General features: G+C 39.0%; 1 protein-coding gene across 8 annotated transcripts in view; it reads right to left on the reverse strand.

Moving 5' to 3' along the window:
- LOC141999196 (ephrin type-A receptor 6) overlaps positions 1-14,430 on the reverse strand; it is an 817,098-nt gene that overhangs the window by 767,354 nt on the left and 35,314 nt on the right. For all 8 annotated transcript variants that reach the window (XM_074972390.1, XM_074972364.1, XM_074972372.1 and 5 more), the window contains one exon: positions 13,021-13,085. In XM_074972390.1, coding sequence (XP_074828491.1) covers positions 13,021-13,085 — 65 coding nt within the window. The remainder of the gene's footprint in view (positions 1-13,020; positions 13,086-14,430) is intronic.

The following is a 14,430-nucleotide window of genomic DNA, read 5'->3' on the forward strand; positions in this document are numbered from 1 at the left end:
TAACTATAGGCATTTCAACATCCCCAACGGTTATTTTCTGGTCTGTGAATAAAGTCCCTTCCTGAAGCTTTTGAAACAGACCAGAGTTCCTGAAGATGCGAGCGTCATGTACCTTTCCCGGCCATCCCACGTTGATGTTGGTGAAATGTCCCTTGTGATCCACCAGTGCTTGCAGCACTATTGAAAAGTACCCCTTGCGGTTTATGTACTCGCCGGCTTGGCGCTCCGGTGCCAAGATAGGGATATGGGTTCCGTCTATGGCCCCACCACAGTTAGGGAATCCCATTGCAGCAAAGCCATCCACTATCACCTGCACATTTCTCAGGGTCACTACCCTTGATATCAGCAGATCTTTGATTGCGTTGGCTACTTGCATCATAGCAGCCCCCACAGTACATTTGCCCACTCCAAATTGATTCCCGAGTGACCGGTAGCTGTCTGGCGTTGCAAGCTTCCACAGGGCTATTGACACTCGCTTCTCAACTGTGAGGGCTGCTCTCATCTTGGTATTCTTGTGCCTCAGGGCAGGGGAAAGCAAGTTACAAAGTTCCATGAAAGTTCCCTTACGCATGCGAAAGTTTTGCAGCCACTGGGAATCGTCCCAGACCTGCAACACTGTGCGGTCCCACCAGTCTGTGCTTGTTTCCCGGGCCCAGAATCGGCATTCCACCGTATGAGCCTGCCCTATTAGCACCATGATGCTCACATTGCCAGGGCCCCTGCTTTGAGAGAAGTCTGTGTTCATGTCCTCATCACTCTCGTCACCGCACTGACGTTGCCTACTCGCCCGGTTTCGCTTTGCCAGGTTCTGGTGCTGCATATACTGCTGGATAATGCGTGTGGTGTTTCATGCGCTCCTAATTGCCAAAGTGATCTGAGCGGGCTCCATGCTTGCCGTGGCATGGTGTCTGCACAGAAAAAAGGTGCGGAACGATTGTCTGCCGTTGCCCTGACGGAAGGAGGGGCGACTGACGACATGGCTTACAGGGTTGGCTTACAGGGAATTCAAATCAACAAACGGGGTGGCTTTGCGAGAAACTGAATGGCCCCCTCAAGGATAGAACTCAAAACCTCAAGGATAGAACTCAAAACTGTGTTTAGCAGGCCGTTGATTTCACAGAGGGAGGGAGGAGAAAATGAATACAAAACAAATCTGGTCTATTTCTTGTTTTGAGCCACTTCATCTATCTTTATACATCTTGCTGGCAGCAGACTGTGCACTACGACCGCTAGCCATAGTCATCTCCTGGGTGCTCGGCAGAAGACGGCGCAGTATGACTACTGGCCATCGTCTTCTGCTAGCTGCAGATTAAAAGACAGTGCACTGCCGGTAGGACTGAATCGCCATGAGATGAAACAAGGGAAATGACCCGGCTGAGTCACTCCCATGTTTGCCCAGGCACCTGGTTAAAAGAGCACCCAGGACTACGTCGACGACGGCTACATACTGCACTGTCTGCTGCCAAAAGGGAATAAACTGCTGCTGTGTAGCAATGCAGGACCACATCTGCCAGCACCCAGGAGACATACGGTGATGGTTAGCTAGCGAGCTCCATGCTTGCTGTGGTATGGCGTCTGCACAGGTAACTCAAGAAAAAAGGCGCAAAATGATTGTCTGCCCTTGCTTTCATGGATGGAGGGAGGGAACGGGGGCCTGACGATATGTACCCAGAATCACCCGCGACAATGTTTTAGCCCCATCAGGCACTGGGATTTCTACCCAGAATTCAAATGGGCGGCGGAGACTGCGGGAACTGTGGGATAGCTACCCAGAGTGTAACGCTCCGGAAGTCGACGGTTGCCTCGGTACTGTGGACACACTCCGCCGACTACATGCACTTAGAGCATTTGTGTGGGGACACACACAATCAACTGTATAAAAACGCTTTCGACAAAACCGACTTCTATAAATTCGACCGAATTTCGTAGTGTAGACATACCCTTAGGTATTTATAGAGCCTCTTCCTGTTGGGATTTTATGTCCCTTGCTAGGTATAATTAATTTTGTGCCTTAGTTTTTCTGATTTTGTCCCTACACACTTGAGCTATTCTTTCGGACTCCTCCTTCACAATTTGTTCATGTTTCCATTTTTCCTAAGACTGGCTCTCTTAGGCTGTACGTGTCTTTGCTTTTGTACTGTTATGTGTGCCCTATGCATAATGTTGTATCCAATACTTTTGCAATATTACTTCACAGTAAAGTTTGTACTGTCTCTGTTTCTTTGGAAAAACGCCTGGCTTTGCTTACTTGCACTCTTTGTGTCTCCATTGACTTAATTCAGTTGAGTAATTTTATTCTGATGGGAGGGTTTATTCATTATTTGCATCAGGGAATGGACTGTGGACTATTGTCTCCATATTACTTTAAAGCAAATGCAGACAACTAACATGGAGTGACCTGAGTCAGAACTGGAGAATTTTTTATTTATATAAAGCCAAAGAGTCTCATGTTGCAATAGTACTTAGCTGGCCAAAAATTTTAAAACATAACATTGATAGCTTCTAACATGATTAAAAATAGAACAAAGATTCAAATGTATATAAATAGAGATAGAAGAGGACAGTCTGCAGGTGAGCAGTGATATGCCAGAAAATCTAACAATATTTTTTAATTGGTTTAGAGGGAGCCAATATTCCAGTGTTCACTGAAACATATTGGAAATCAACTTATTGGAAAAGGGTTAAATTATTCACATCTGGAGTGCATGTGTGATGGGTGAGAGGAGAACAAAGGAAAAACACAACACACACAATAGTACCGCAAGTTCCCTGTCAGTGATATGACAAATTTGGAACCAAGGAAGCTGCCTGAAACTTTCTGAAGAGTTTTAATCAGACAACCAGAAAAACAAGGTCAAAAGCTTAGAAGATCCCCCAAAGGAAAATGAGACATTTAAAAAAAACAACAAGAGTAATTACATCTGTGGTTAATTTTGTAGGAAGATTACTAATTGACAAGGAAGCATTTACAATAGCTGCAATCACTGGGATTAAATGTTCTCAGTCAAATAAACTAGGGTTCTCACTTTAAACTGTTCATTGCAGATGTGGTATAGTGTAATTAGATACTTTGGACACAGGTGTCAAATAAGAAAGTAAGCCCAGCTAAGCTGATGAGCTGCAAGGGCATGTGCAAATTCTTATCCAAGGGCCCTTTCTGCTAAAAAGGAATCTCTGCATTCGTTACAAATATCATCTCTATGCCTTTTTCCTTGGGAGGATTCCCTGGAAAAATGTAAGCCAATATAAACCGATGCTAATGGAATCCTATGGTTGAAAGAAGCAAGCAGCTGGGCTTCACTGCCTGAGCAAGAAGTGGTGGTTTGGGGTGGCTTAAGATGTAGTTTCACTCCACACATACATTGAAGTTTAAAAAAAAACAACATTTTTATATAAAACAAACACAATGAAATAAGACAAAATTATCATTATTTGCAAAACAAAACACACATACAAACCCATCCACAAATCCACAGAGTCATGCAGGGTATCAAAGTGTCTAAATGGATAAATACGTAAGAACATAACCTATGAGTATAAGGGACTAATATATACACACTAAACTGCAAAAGTATGTAATAATTTCATGTGTAATAAGACATCCTTCATTTTTTCCAAATATTTCCAATAGAGTGCTCACTAAGCCAGTCTATGTACAAGGGAGGAACTGCAGATTTCCATTTTTTCCAAAATAAACTCTTTTGGCCACTAAAATAGTTACTGCAATCCATTTCACAATGTTAACTGGTAATACTGACTCATTCCACATCCTTAAAACATACAAGCTTGGAGAAGGAAAGATAGTGGCACTTAGTTTGAGAGAGCACTGAACACGGCATTCCAGAACACATGCATTTTTGACAGGTATAGAGGATGGGCAAAAGGTTGACATGTGACTGTTTGGTAACACAGTGAGTGTTGGAGATTTAATCTACCCTTAAATGTTCTGGAGTCCAGTAGTCCCTGCTTAATATCTTGTTCTGGAAGAATCACAAGGATAAAGAACTTGAAGTATCTTTCACATTAAGCCAGATATCCTCCCAGGTTTCTGTTGTAATAGTAAAAGCAGAATTCTTTCTCCCTTTTTTTTTCCTTTGAGACTGAGATTAAGAGTATTACAAAGCATTAAGACACCTTAATTCCTACAATGTGATTTGTTTCCATATTTCTTAACATGTTCTTCTAGAAGTGAGAGAGTTGAAAGAATCCAGTTCTCCCCTATCCTTTCATGAATCCTTAAGCATTGGCACTGAAGAAGGAACTGTGAAACAGTGGTAGCTGATATCTGTTATGCATGTAATTGAATGAAGACCAGTCTATCATCTCATATTATATCTTTTTTTGGAAAATCCTTTGGCGATCCAAATTGTCTTTAAGTGTGGAGTTTGCCTTGATCCTGGTACACAGGTTATCCCATAGTTGTATGAGAAGAGAATTAGTAAAATCGGATGCTTTAATTGTATCAACAGATTGCAGGATATCGCATGTAGTTTTGAAGACTGGATTTTTCCTCCAGGGTGGAGGCAGCCTCTTAAGGTATATACAAGAAGAGAGGAAACTGAACAGCAAGCTAAGCCTTTTTTCCTATCTCAAACCAGGCTGGTGTGTAAACAGAGCCACTGGAGGAGAACCACTTTACAATAGGACACATTTGAAATGTTAGCTAGGTACAAATCTACCAACCCCGTATCTCCAATTTCTCAGGATTTTTTTTAAGGATCTTGTGTGACAAGCAAAGCTATTTTGTATCCCATCTAAAATGCACAATAAGCCTATTAGTTGAGCAAAGGGTGAAGGAGGCTAACCATATAAGTTAATCTTGGGCAGATATTCATTTTGGGTATATCTATTCTCCCCAGCAAGAAAAGAGGGAGGAGACGCCACCTCTCTACATCCTTGGAAACCTCTTAATATGTAGTCCGTATTTACGGAAACAAGATTTGTCCTAATGTTCCAAAAATTAACACTTAAATAAGTTATTTCCTTGCATATTGGAAATGGAAAATGCTGAAACTGAAAGAATCTGATCTTTTGGATATATTCATTGCTTGCGGATTTATTTCAGTTAATACCAAAACCAGGGATCTCTCAAAAAAGTCAACTACATTCAATAACAATGGGATTGATCAGGCTGAAGTCTTCAAAAATGTCATCAGCATATACACTGATTTTGTATGCTTTCCTGTTTATAGTCATACCTTCAGTGGCTGAGTGCTGACATATGTACATTGCCAGTGCTTCAGGAGAGATTAGGGAGAGGCAAGAGGGGGCACTGCCAGTGTTCCTCTTTCTAGTTGAAATGTGGGAGAAATAATTCCATTAGTTGATAGTGAAGCGAGGGGAGAGTTACAATATACTTGAGTTTGGGTAGTGTATTGGTTCAAATCTGAATATTTTTCAGACAGCTATTAGATAAGGTCATTCAACCCTATCAAAGGCCTTCCCTGCATCTAGAGATAAAGCAATAGAGGGAATATCCAAGCTTGCTGGATCCAGTGATTTTTCTTGTATCAGCAGCAGCCAATCTTCTTTTAGAGAAACCAATCTAATCTACATGTATAATTGAAATCAATTAATTTTAAAGTGTACCCCAAGTAATCATTCTACTAGCCCTCCCTGAAATCCTGACTGTGGTCCCATGCATAGCAGTATGATAAGGGTAGATAGGATGGGGCAAGAACTGGTGTCTCATAGGCTCAATCTGAAATTCTAAATCTGGCTCTACTCATTCACATTTTTAGTGCTTTCTGAGGATCACATTGAACTAACTGCTGTTCACTCAAGCAACTACCAGGAATGTCAGGAACAGCTGTGACAAGAGAAACTTCCCTCTTGTGCAAAGTTGTGCTGCTGCCCCTGCTCCCCACCCGCATGGCTAAAAGTGCACAGGTAAGGAATTACGTATTACCTCTCCATATGCATTTGACTATTCCAACAGTGCACAGGACAGATAATCTAGGATAATCTAGAAAGTAAGGCTATTCTTGTGCTAAAGGCACTGGATTGTGACTTAGAGCTGGGGTTGAACCCTGACCCCCCAAGAGACTTCCTCTGTGACCTTGCATATGTCACTTAATATCCTGTACCTAAGTTTTCCTGGTCTCTAAAATAAGGATAGTACTTTGTCTCTCCCACCCTTTGTCTTGTCTATTAAAGTAAGATCTTTAAGGCAGGGGCTGCCTCTTACTAATGTTTATGTACAGCTCACTTGGGCCTTGATTTCTGGTGCGGGCATCTTGGCACCAAATTTAATATCATTAATAACAAAGCTTCTGCTGCACAGTGCAAGCCTGGCAATACATCACAGCCTTACTACCACAGGAGAAACCTGTTCCTCCTTATTTAGGAGAGACTCACCTCCCACATTGCCAGCAGTTAGGGTAGATCTACTAACTTCTCAACAATACAACTACCCATCCACCACCAGAAGGATCTGCTCTTGTTACTGTGAGGAACAGCTACGAGGTGACACCTAAAATAACCTCCATGTAGTGCTCGGGAGTTGGAAGTATGGTGGGTTGCAAGGGGTTGAAGTAAAGGATAGATAGATCCTGGGTAAGGAAGAATACAGAATTGATTATTTTCGGAAAGGAAGTATTGCAATGAAGGATTTGTTTGCAGGAAGCGGGGAAGGGCGAAGACTGTTTGAATGACTGATTTATTTTGAAATGAAGAATATTTTATGCTGGAAGTGTCACACTATCCCTGACTGAGGTAGAAAACTTAGGTAGCCTAACATGAGTGCCACTCTCTAATTTAATAGAAACATCCGTTTTCAATCAGATATGATCAAAATATCAATAAATAAAACTCAAAAAAAGTCCCCTACAATTAGGTTTACATTGATAAGACCTGGGCTCAACAACAAAAGTGAGCATTCTCCAATCATTGAATCTTAAAATCCTATTTCTGCCTGAACACAGTTTTAACCTTTTATTATTCCAGGCAACACCTAAGATCAGTGTAACTATTAAACAAGCAGTTATGTCAAATGCACAAACTAAGAGAAAAATAGTTAGTTTCACTCCCTACTCCCTGCTCCCCAGTCAGTGAATCATTTCCTCTATTTTAGTATCACTTACTTAAAAAATATTTTCTCTGAAGAAAATATTAAAGTAAATCCACACAACTTGACAGGGGGATCTCGGGACAGGTGAATGTGACTGAATGTACCCCTGTATTCACATCCAAACACACTACTGTAATAATCTTATACAAAATATGCTTTGCAAGGCATCATTTGAAAACAAACAACTCACCGGTTAATAATATCATAGTGAAATGTATGTAGAAACATTTGTAAAGTTATGAACATAAACTGAAATTACGACTGAATTGTGCTTGCCAGAAAAGCCTGGGGAGAGGGTAAATCTATTTCTCAAGGAGGAAAAAGACAAACTGCCACCTCTAGCCAGGTGTCAAAAATTGATTGGCAATCACTGCTCAAGTGACCATTCATTGGCAGTGAAGAGAGACAGGAACAGATTGATTTGCATTTTAACCACCATCCATGAGACTCCATGTTCCATCCTCACAACTGGAAGAAACTTCATCTAGAGGTAACCTCACAAAAATGCATGCAGAGGGTGACAGGACTATAAAAAAGGGAGGGGTAAAAACCGTCCAGGTACGCTCTCTCTCTTTTTCACCTTTTGGACTTAATCAGATATTCTGATTTGAAAATTTCATTCAGCAATGTTGCTGGGAACCTGTGGTATGGATTTTACATTGAACCAAGATAAGTTTGTTTAAGTCTTAGCTACTAGGAATCATTTTATCTTTATTTCTCTTGTAACCATTTCTGACTTTAATACCTTGTACTTGTACTCACTTAATCCCTCTGTAGTTAAATAAACTTGTTTTATTTTTTAAGAAAAACTAATCCAGTGTTGTGTTTAATCTGAATTGTTGGGTAACTCCAGTTTAAAATACCAAATTCTTGTATATTGACACCTTACAGGGAAAAACAGACCTCTAATGTCTGAACTGTCCAGATTTTCTCCACGTTTTTGGAGAAAATCAGGGACTGGGAGTATGTTAGAGTCATCTTGCAGGTAATAGCGAAGGCTGGCAGAAGCCAGAGTGCTGTTGGCAGGCTGCAGCTATTCATAGACACTCCATGTGATCTGCACACTCTTTGACTGTTTGTGAGGAGCCCAGGTTAGGAGCTACAACAGAAAAGCATTGTGAGCCACTCAAGGCTGCAGGGCAGGTGGAGGCATATCCCCTCACTGGTCTGGATTGTACCACAGAATGTGACAGCGTACAGAAAAAATACTGATTTTTCATTTCAGTTTATTAGATGTCATTGTAGTGTCATTTTAAATTGTCTGTTAATAGAGTTACCCAAGTTTCTATAATCCTAAGAGGAGTATTAATGTACTAACAAGAGATGGATCTCATTTCTAGAAAGCTCCAGACAACTTACAAAAAAACCCTGCAGACTGGATTTGAGCTTTTTGTTGTTAGTGTGATAATTTCACTTTTACACGATTACAGCTCTTAGTATGTAAAGAGTTAAATCATAGTGTCAAAAACAAAAACAGAAGTATTGAGAAAACATAAAACATGCCCTTAGCATAGCAAAAAGCAGACCTAATTAGGCTAGCTTCTCTCCCACCAATTAACTTTGACTAGTCTCTTAAAGAGCTAAATAGCAAGACATATAAAATGGATGTTACATTCAGACTGATGGAAAGTCACATACAGCTAAACTGAATATACTTGATTCAAAAACAGATGCAATAAAAAAAAAGGTTTGCCACATGTAGACAAAAAAGTGTCAATTCATGAGGCCAGACAATTCCCTATATTTCTTCTAGGGCTATTTCCACACTGGGATAAGAAAATGTTGGAAGTTTTTATTTGCAATTTTGTTGCCTTTGTTTTGTGTGTGAGTGTGAGTGAGTGAGAGAGAGTGTGTGTGAGAGAGAGAGAGAGAGAGAGTGTGTGAAGGTGGTGAGTTTCCTTCTCCATCAAATTGACACAGAATTCTGCCTTGAAAACCCAGAGATTTTGGGGGATCTGCTACTGACTCTGTCTGCATATTATTTTCTGCCTATCTATTGCTCTTTAATAAAGCCAAGAGAAATAGATTTTTAGCAGTTGAAGGAAGACCATGAGTGAATTCTTGAGTATTTTAAAAAAAAAGTTTGGCAGAAGGGATGGATCTTTCTCCTCGTTTAACCTGTCAAAATTAAGGCTTTTAGCAGCACAGGGCATAAAATTTGGGTATCATTGCTATAAGATATAGTGTCCAAGAGGTTTGCAGGATTTAAAATACAAACCAGACATTCATATGTATAACATCGATAGTCACAGTATATAGGATAAAAAAAATGGGATACAAACCATCCTACTTCAGGATAAGCCAACCAGCGAAAGGTTTTTGGGAAAAAATTCCTCTCTGAGCCATTTATTCTGTAATTGTCCATCGTGGGGATTCCTGCACCTTCCAACAACCAATGTCAAAGACTGAATTTCAGACCAGATGGACCAATATGGCAATGCTAGTGTTCCAAAATTAGGAAATTAGATTGGAAGTGGATAAGCCTGAGGGAAGTGGGCACAGATCAGGAAATTTGGAGACATTCATCATGGAGAATTAATCATCCCCTCGGGAGGGAGAGCTTTGGGATACATGGAGGTAAACAGGGTACATAGTCTCACAACTCTAGGGAGCCCTGCAATGAGGGAGGCAGAAGTGCCTGGATGGATGGGTGGCCCCTACATTCTGATCCTCCAAGAGGCACGCTGCCAATGACTGGATCCACCCATGCAGCCATTGAAAGAGCTTCAATGTGAGTTAATGCTGCTCCACCTTCGCCTTCCCTGGTCCCAAAGCCCTATCACATTCTGACTTGGAGCTCTGAAAAAAGAGCATCTGTGGGGTTTCCCAAACGAAGCTTTAATGCTGGGGAACTCACCAAGGACAGGAACATTTACATTCTCAGGGAAAATAAAATGATATCTAGATTGCACAGATAGGCCTCAGAGTACAGGGTAACTATGTTAGGCTAGATCTGTAACTCTGGATAGGAATATTATGGACACGCAACATCTGTGATCGTTTTGTAAAGGATTTAGGAGAACAGCTATTTTATTGAACTTAAATTTTAAAATCAATAAATGCAAGGGAGTAATTTCTGGCATAAGACAACAAGAGACACAAACATGATTCTGAAGGCAGAATTTGGCCTTCAGTTCAAAAAAGTGTGGATATAACTAATCTATATATTGATGGAAATTCAGAACTGCAAACAAATACAACTGACAGATTATATGATGGACATGAAGGAGAGTGTGTAGGGTGTGTTCTGCAAAATTTCTGAGTGCTTATAAATGAGAAGGGGCTAGCAGTGATGGAAATTGTAATCCTTTTACCTGTATACCAGGTGCCATATTCAAAAGTTATTTAAAACATAAGGAGTAAAGCAATACACTTTAGTTTTTAGCTTTAAAGATTAATTTCACAACCACTTTAAAAATAATTTGGTAGCTCTGTATACAGTTTTTGCTATATTAACTTCTGAACTCAAAAAACTCTATTAAACTATGTATTAATTTAAGTAATTCTAAGCATGGCAGCAGTTATAAAAGAATTAGCAGCCACTCATTTTAAGCAGCAAGTTTGCATATATCTAAATTACTCTGCTGTGAATATTACCGTTCATAAAAACATATCCGTTATTCTACAAGGACTTAGGATATTATATTCGCTTTTCAATTATTCATGAAGGAGGTTTTCTATTTGCTCTGTTCCAGTGTTTACTTAGGCCTTGTCCACAGTATCACAGTAAATTGACCTAAATTATGCTACTCCAGCTTCGTGAATACACCATGCTGTGTCGATCGGAGACACTTTCTCATCGTAGCAGAGTAGACCGGAGAGTGCTCTGCCATCAAGTTAACGGGTCTTCATCAGACCCACTAAATTGACCCCTGCTACCTCGATCACAGCAGTGTTGATCTCCGGTAAGTGTAGACATGGGCTTAGTATCAGTGAATATCTATCATAACTACTAGCACGTTAACAACTGCTCAGACTAACACTACACAGCAATTCAGGTTTTCACCTAACCAATGTTTTCCATTTCTTCAAGCTACAGCCACAGAAATACGTAGGGAAAAGAGAAGTTACCACAATTTTCTCAGTGACCTCTTTTTGTCAGATTCCCAAGAAAGATCATAGCATACCTTAAAAATAAACTGAACCCCAAATATTTACAATTAATTCATATGTAAGCTCTTTGTGTCAGAGAAATAAGACCAATTCCTAAGTCTGACAAAGTAGAACAAATTCCTCTGGCAAAACATCAACGTATCTGTGATTTAAGTGAGCTACAAAATTGAGAGGGGGAAGGGGACTTACATGAGCAGCCAAAACAGGCATGTTCTGATGGTTATTGTGTAAGTCATCTTTGTTGTTTCTTCCTGCTTGCATTTTAGATCTGTTGTTGGTGGAACAGTTGTAGCTTTCAAGAAAGCATATGAAAAACCCATTGCTACTTAATGGAAATGGTATCAGATCTTGCTTGTCTTATGCACACAAGTAGTCCTGTTGATTTTAATGGAACTCATCATTTGACTAAGTTAAAAGGTATTTGGCTCATACTGTAGCTTTCTTATCAGGATCTGAGCCTGTTTATTTTGTCCATAATTTCCAAAGAAAACCTTCAGAATTTAGGATTCAGACTATATGAAACTGCATGCAAAAGTGTAAAATACTGAGATATGTATTAACAGACTAAAAATCTTGTCTAAGAATACAAAGGACTGGAAAAGCCTGAAAAACGTTATCTATTATTTTGAAAATAGGCTGAGATTAAGAAATGTCACGTTGCTTGGAGTCCCTGGGGGCATACACTAGCAGCACTTTTAAAGAACAGATTATTAAGGTGCTGAGGATGGACAACTTTTATTTCCTTCTAGAATGTGTTGCAAGAAAGAAAAACCCACAGAGAATGAAACAAAAGGCTTATCCCTGCATACAAAATACCATCAGTGCTCTATAGCTCAGTCTGTTTCAGAAGTCAACACAGCACATGCATCATATACAGCAATTAAAAGATAATACCACCCAATATGAAAAGAAATGACACACAAGGCAAGAGATAGCTAAATTTAGGTCATCCTTAGAATAAGGACCCAACATATGAAAAAAGGACTTAATTGCTTCAATAGACTATCTTCATTAAAAGTGATACTAAAAATGACAAATGTGCTGTTAAGAGCATTGGACAGGTGGAAACAGCAATACGCCATTTGAAGATCAGCCACCAATATTTCTCAAGAGGTTACACTTAAAAAAAAACAAAAACAAAACACCTTCTTCCCCCTCCCAGTCTGGCCACGTAATCTCCAAGCATGCCAGCCATCTGCAAAGCTCTGAGGCCTTGTGCCCTGCAAAGCACCCTGTGCCTCTGGTCATGTCAATCTATATTAACAATACTGTGCAATTGTGTAAAAACATTATCTAGGATACTGAACTTTTGATTAAAATGTCATATAAGAAAAAGCCACCTAACATAAATATATCAATTTTCTAAACCTTGATAGCTTTGTTTTCACTCTTTTACAATATTTTAATAGGCCTTCAGAATTAACATTTGTAATCACGCATCAGACAGTGGAATCAAAAATGCCACTTTGATCATATAAATTGTTTCAAACTACTGTAATAAATGGATAAATTATTTTTTATAAAATTTAAAGAAAGCTTGTTCCTGATTTAAAAACTTAATTTAAGTTTTAGGACAAAAAAGATATTCATAACTGAATTACACGCCTCCAAATACAGACATGAGAAATCCTGACAAACCATTACCTATAGAAGTAGCAGCTGATGGTACTGTAATATGTGCACATATTACCTTGCTATTCTGGGGGCTCTTAGTGTTAACTGCAATTCAGATACTTCAATTCACTATCCCAAAATCTTTTCCATTAGTACATACTGCAGGAAAGTAAAATAGTGCTGAATAAAAAGGACAACAAAAGCAAAACGAGAGCTTGACTTACCCCATTTAAAGGATAGGTTTTCCATCCTAGCTCTCCAAGTGCAGCTGTAGTATCAAGCAACACCACTAGAAATAAAAATATATGTGTATATATATTAGATATTTAATTTGTTCTAGACATAGAAATAGAGTGCTATAATTTAAATACCAGGCCTGCATTAATTTGGCTAGTTCTACCTCTACAACACTAGTTTAGTCCCACTAAAGTCAATGGGGTTGCTTGGCTGTACCTACTAACAGAATTTTAGCTTTGTGATTATCTTTCATAGTTAAATCCCAGAAGATATGACTTATTATATGAAAATTCAATCTTTTCTACAGTGTAATTTAAAAGTGTATTACACCATTGTGGTGTCCAGTGGTTATAACTATAAATCCCTGAATGAGGAAACCCAGTTTCAGACGCCACCCCCACCTGGAAGTATGGGAAAGTTTTCATTCAGATGTATTTCTGGATTCAAGTTTTGTGAACTTTAAAAATGAAGAAAAGCAGAGTTTAGTCATTTCCACATTTTAAAGTTAAATGTAATTGGGGTAAAATGCAAAGAAATAATGCAATCAATCAATATAATACCACCATTTAGCTCTACCATAGCACTTTTCATTGGTACATCTCAAAAGCACTTTATAAAGGTCATTATCTCCATTTTACATGTCATCATTTGTAACTGAATCTTTAAACCTAGAACAAAAAACAACTAGAAAGTCTGACGACGATTAGTTTTGCTAGTCTATTTGGATTAAGTGCTAAAAGATACTATCATTTCTAAAATTTTGTATACTGTGAATCTTTTGCAATTTTCATGTATAATTTTTATTACATGACAAGGGGTTTGGATATCATTACACTGACAAAAGTAATAAAAACATTCTTTTCTAAAAGATTTTTGGGTTTATATGTGTTCAAATAAAAAAGCATGGCAAACTGGCTCTCTTCCCTGTCTTAATTATGCAAAAACCATACCACACACAATTCAGAACTTGTGAAACTGTCAGTAAATTCAGTATCTTGTGATGTGCCAAACTGTACCTGTACTAATGGAACAGTTATGTTTGACATTATGGTCCCAAATCAGAATCACAAACTAAGATTGAGATATAACATTCATTGTTGACTAGCACTGTTAATTCTATTTCTCCAGTTATGGTGTTTTAAGAAAGTATCAACCAGGTTTCTGAGAAGAATATTTTTTTAAGTTGCATCCTATAGTTCTCTCTCTACACACACACACACACACACACACACACACACACACACAGAGAGAGAGAAAGAGAGAGAGAGAGATGGTGAACTGCCTTCCTAGCTCTTTCACAAGTACCATTTTACTTTTCAACAGCAAGATCAAAGTTTAGGTACTTATAAGATATAGCCCTGGTAATATTAGGTTGTCATTACTTGCATCACACAAAA

The sequence above is a fragment of the Natator depressus genome, chromosome 1 (assembly GCF_965152275.1).
Source record: "Natator depressus isolate rNatDep1 chromosome 1, rNatDep2.hap1, whole genome shotgun sequence".
NCBI lineage: Eukaryota > Metazoa > Chordata > Testudines > Cheloniidae > Natator > Natator depressus.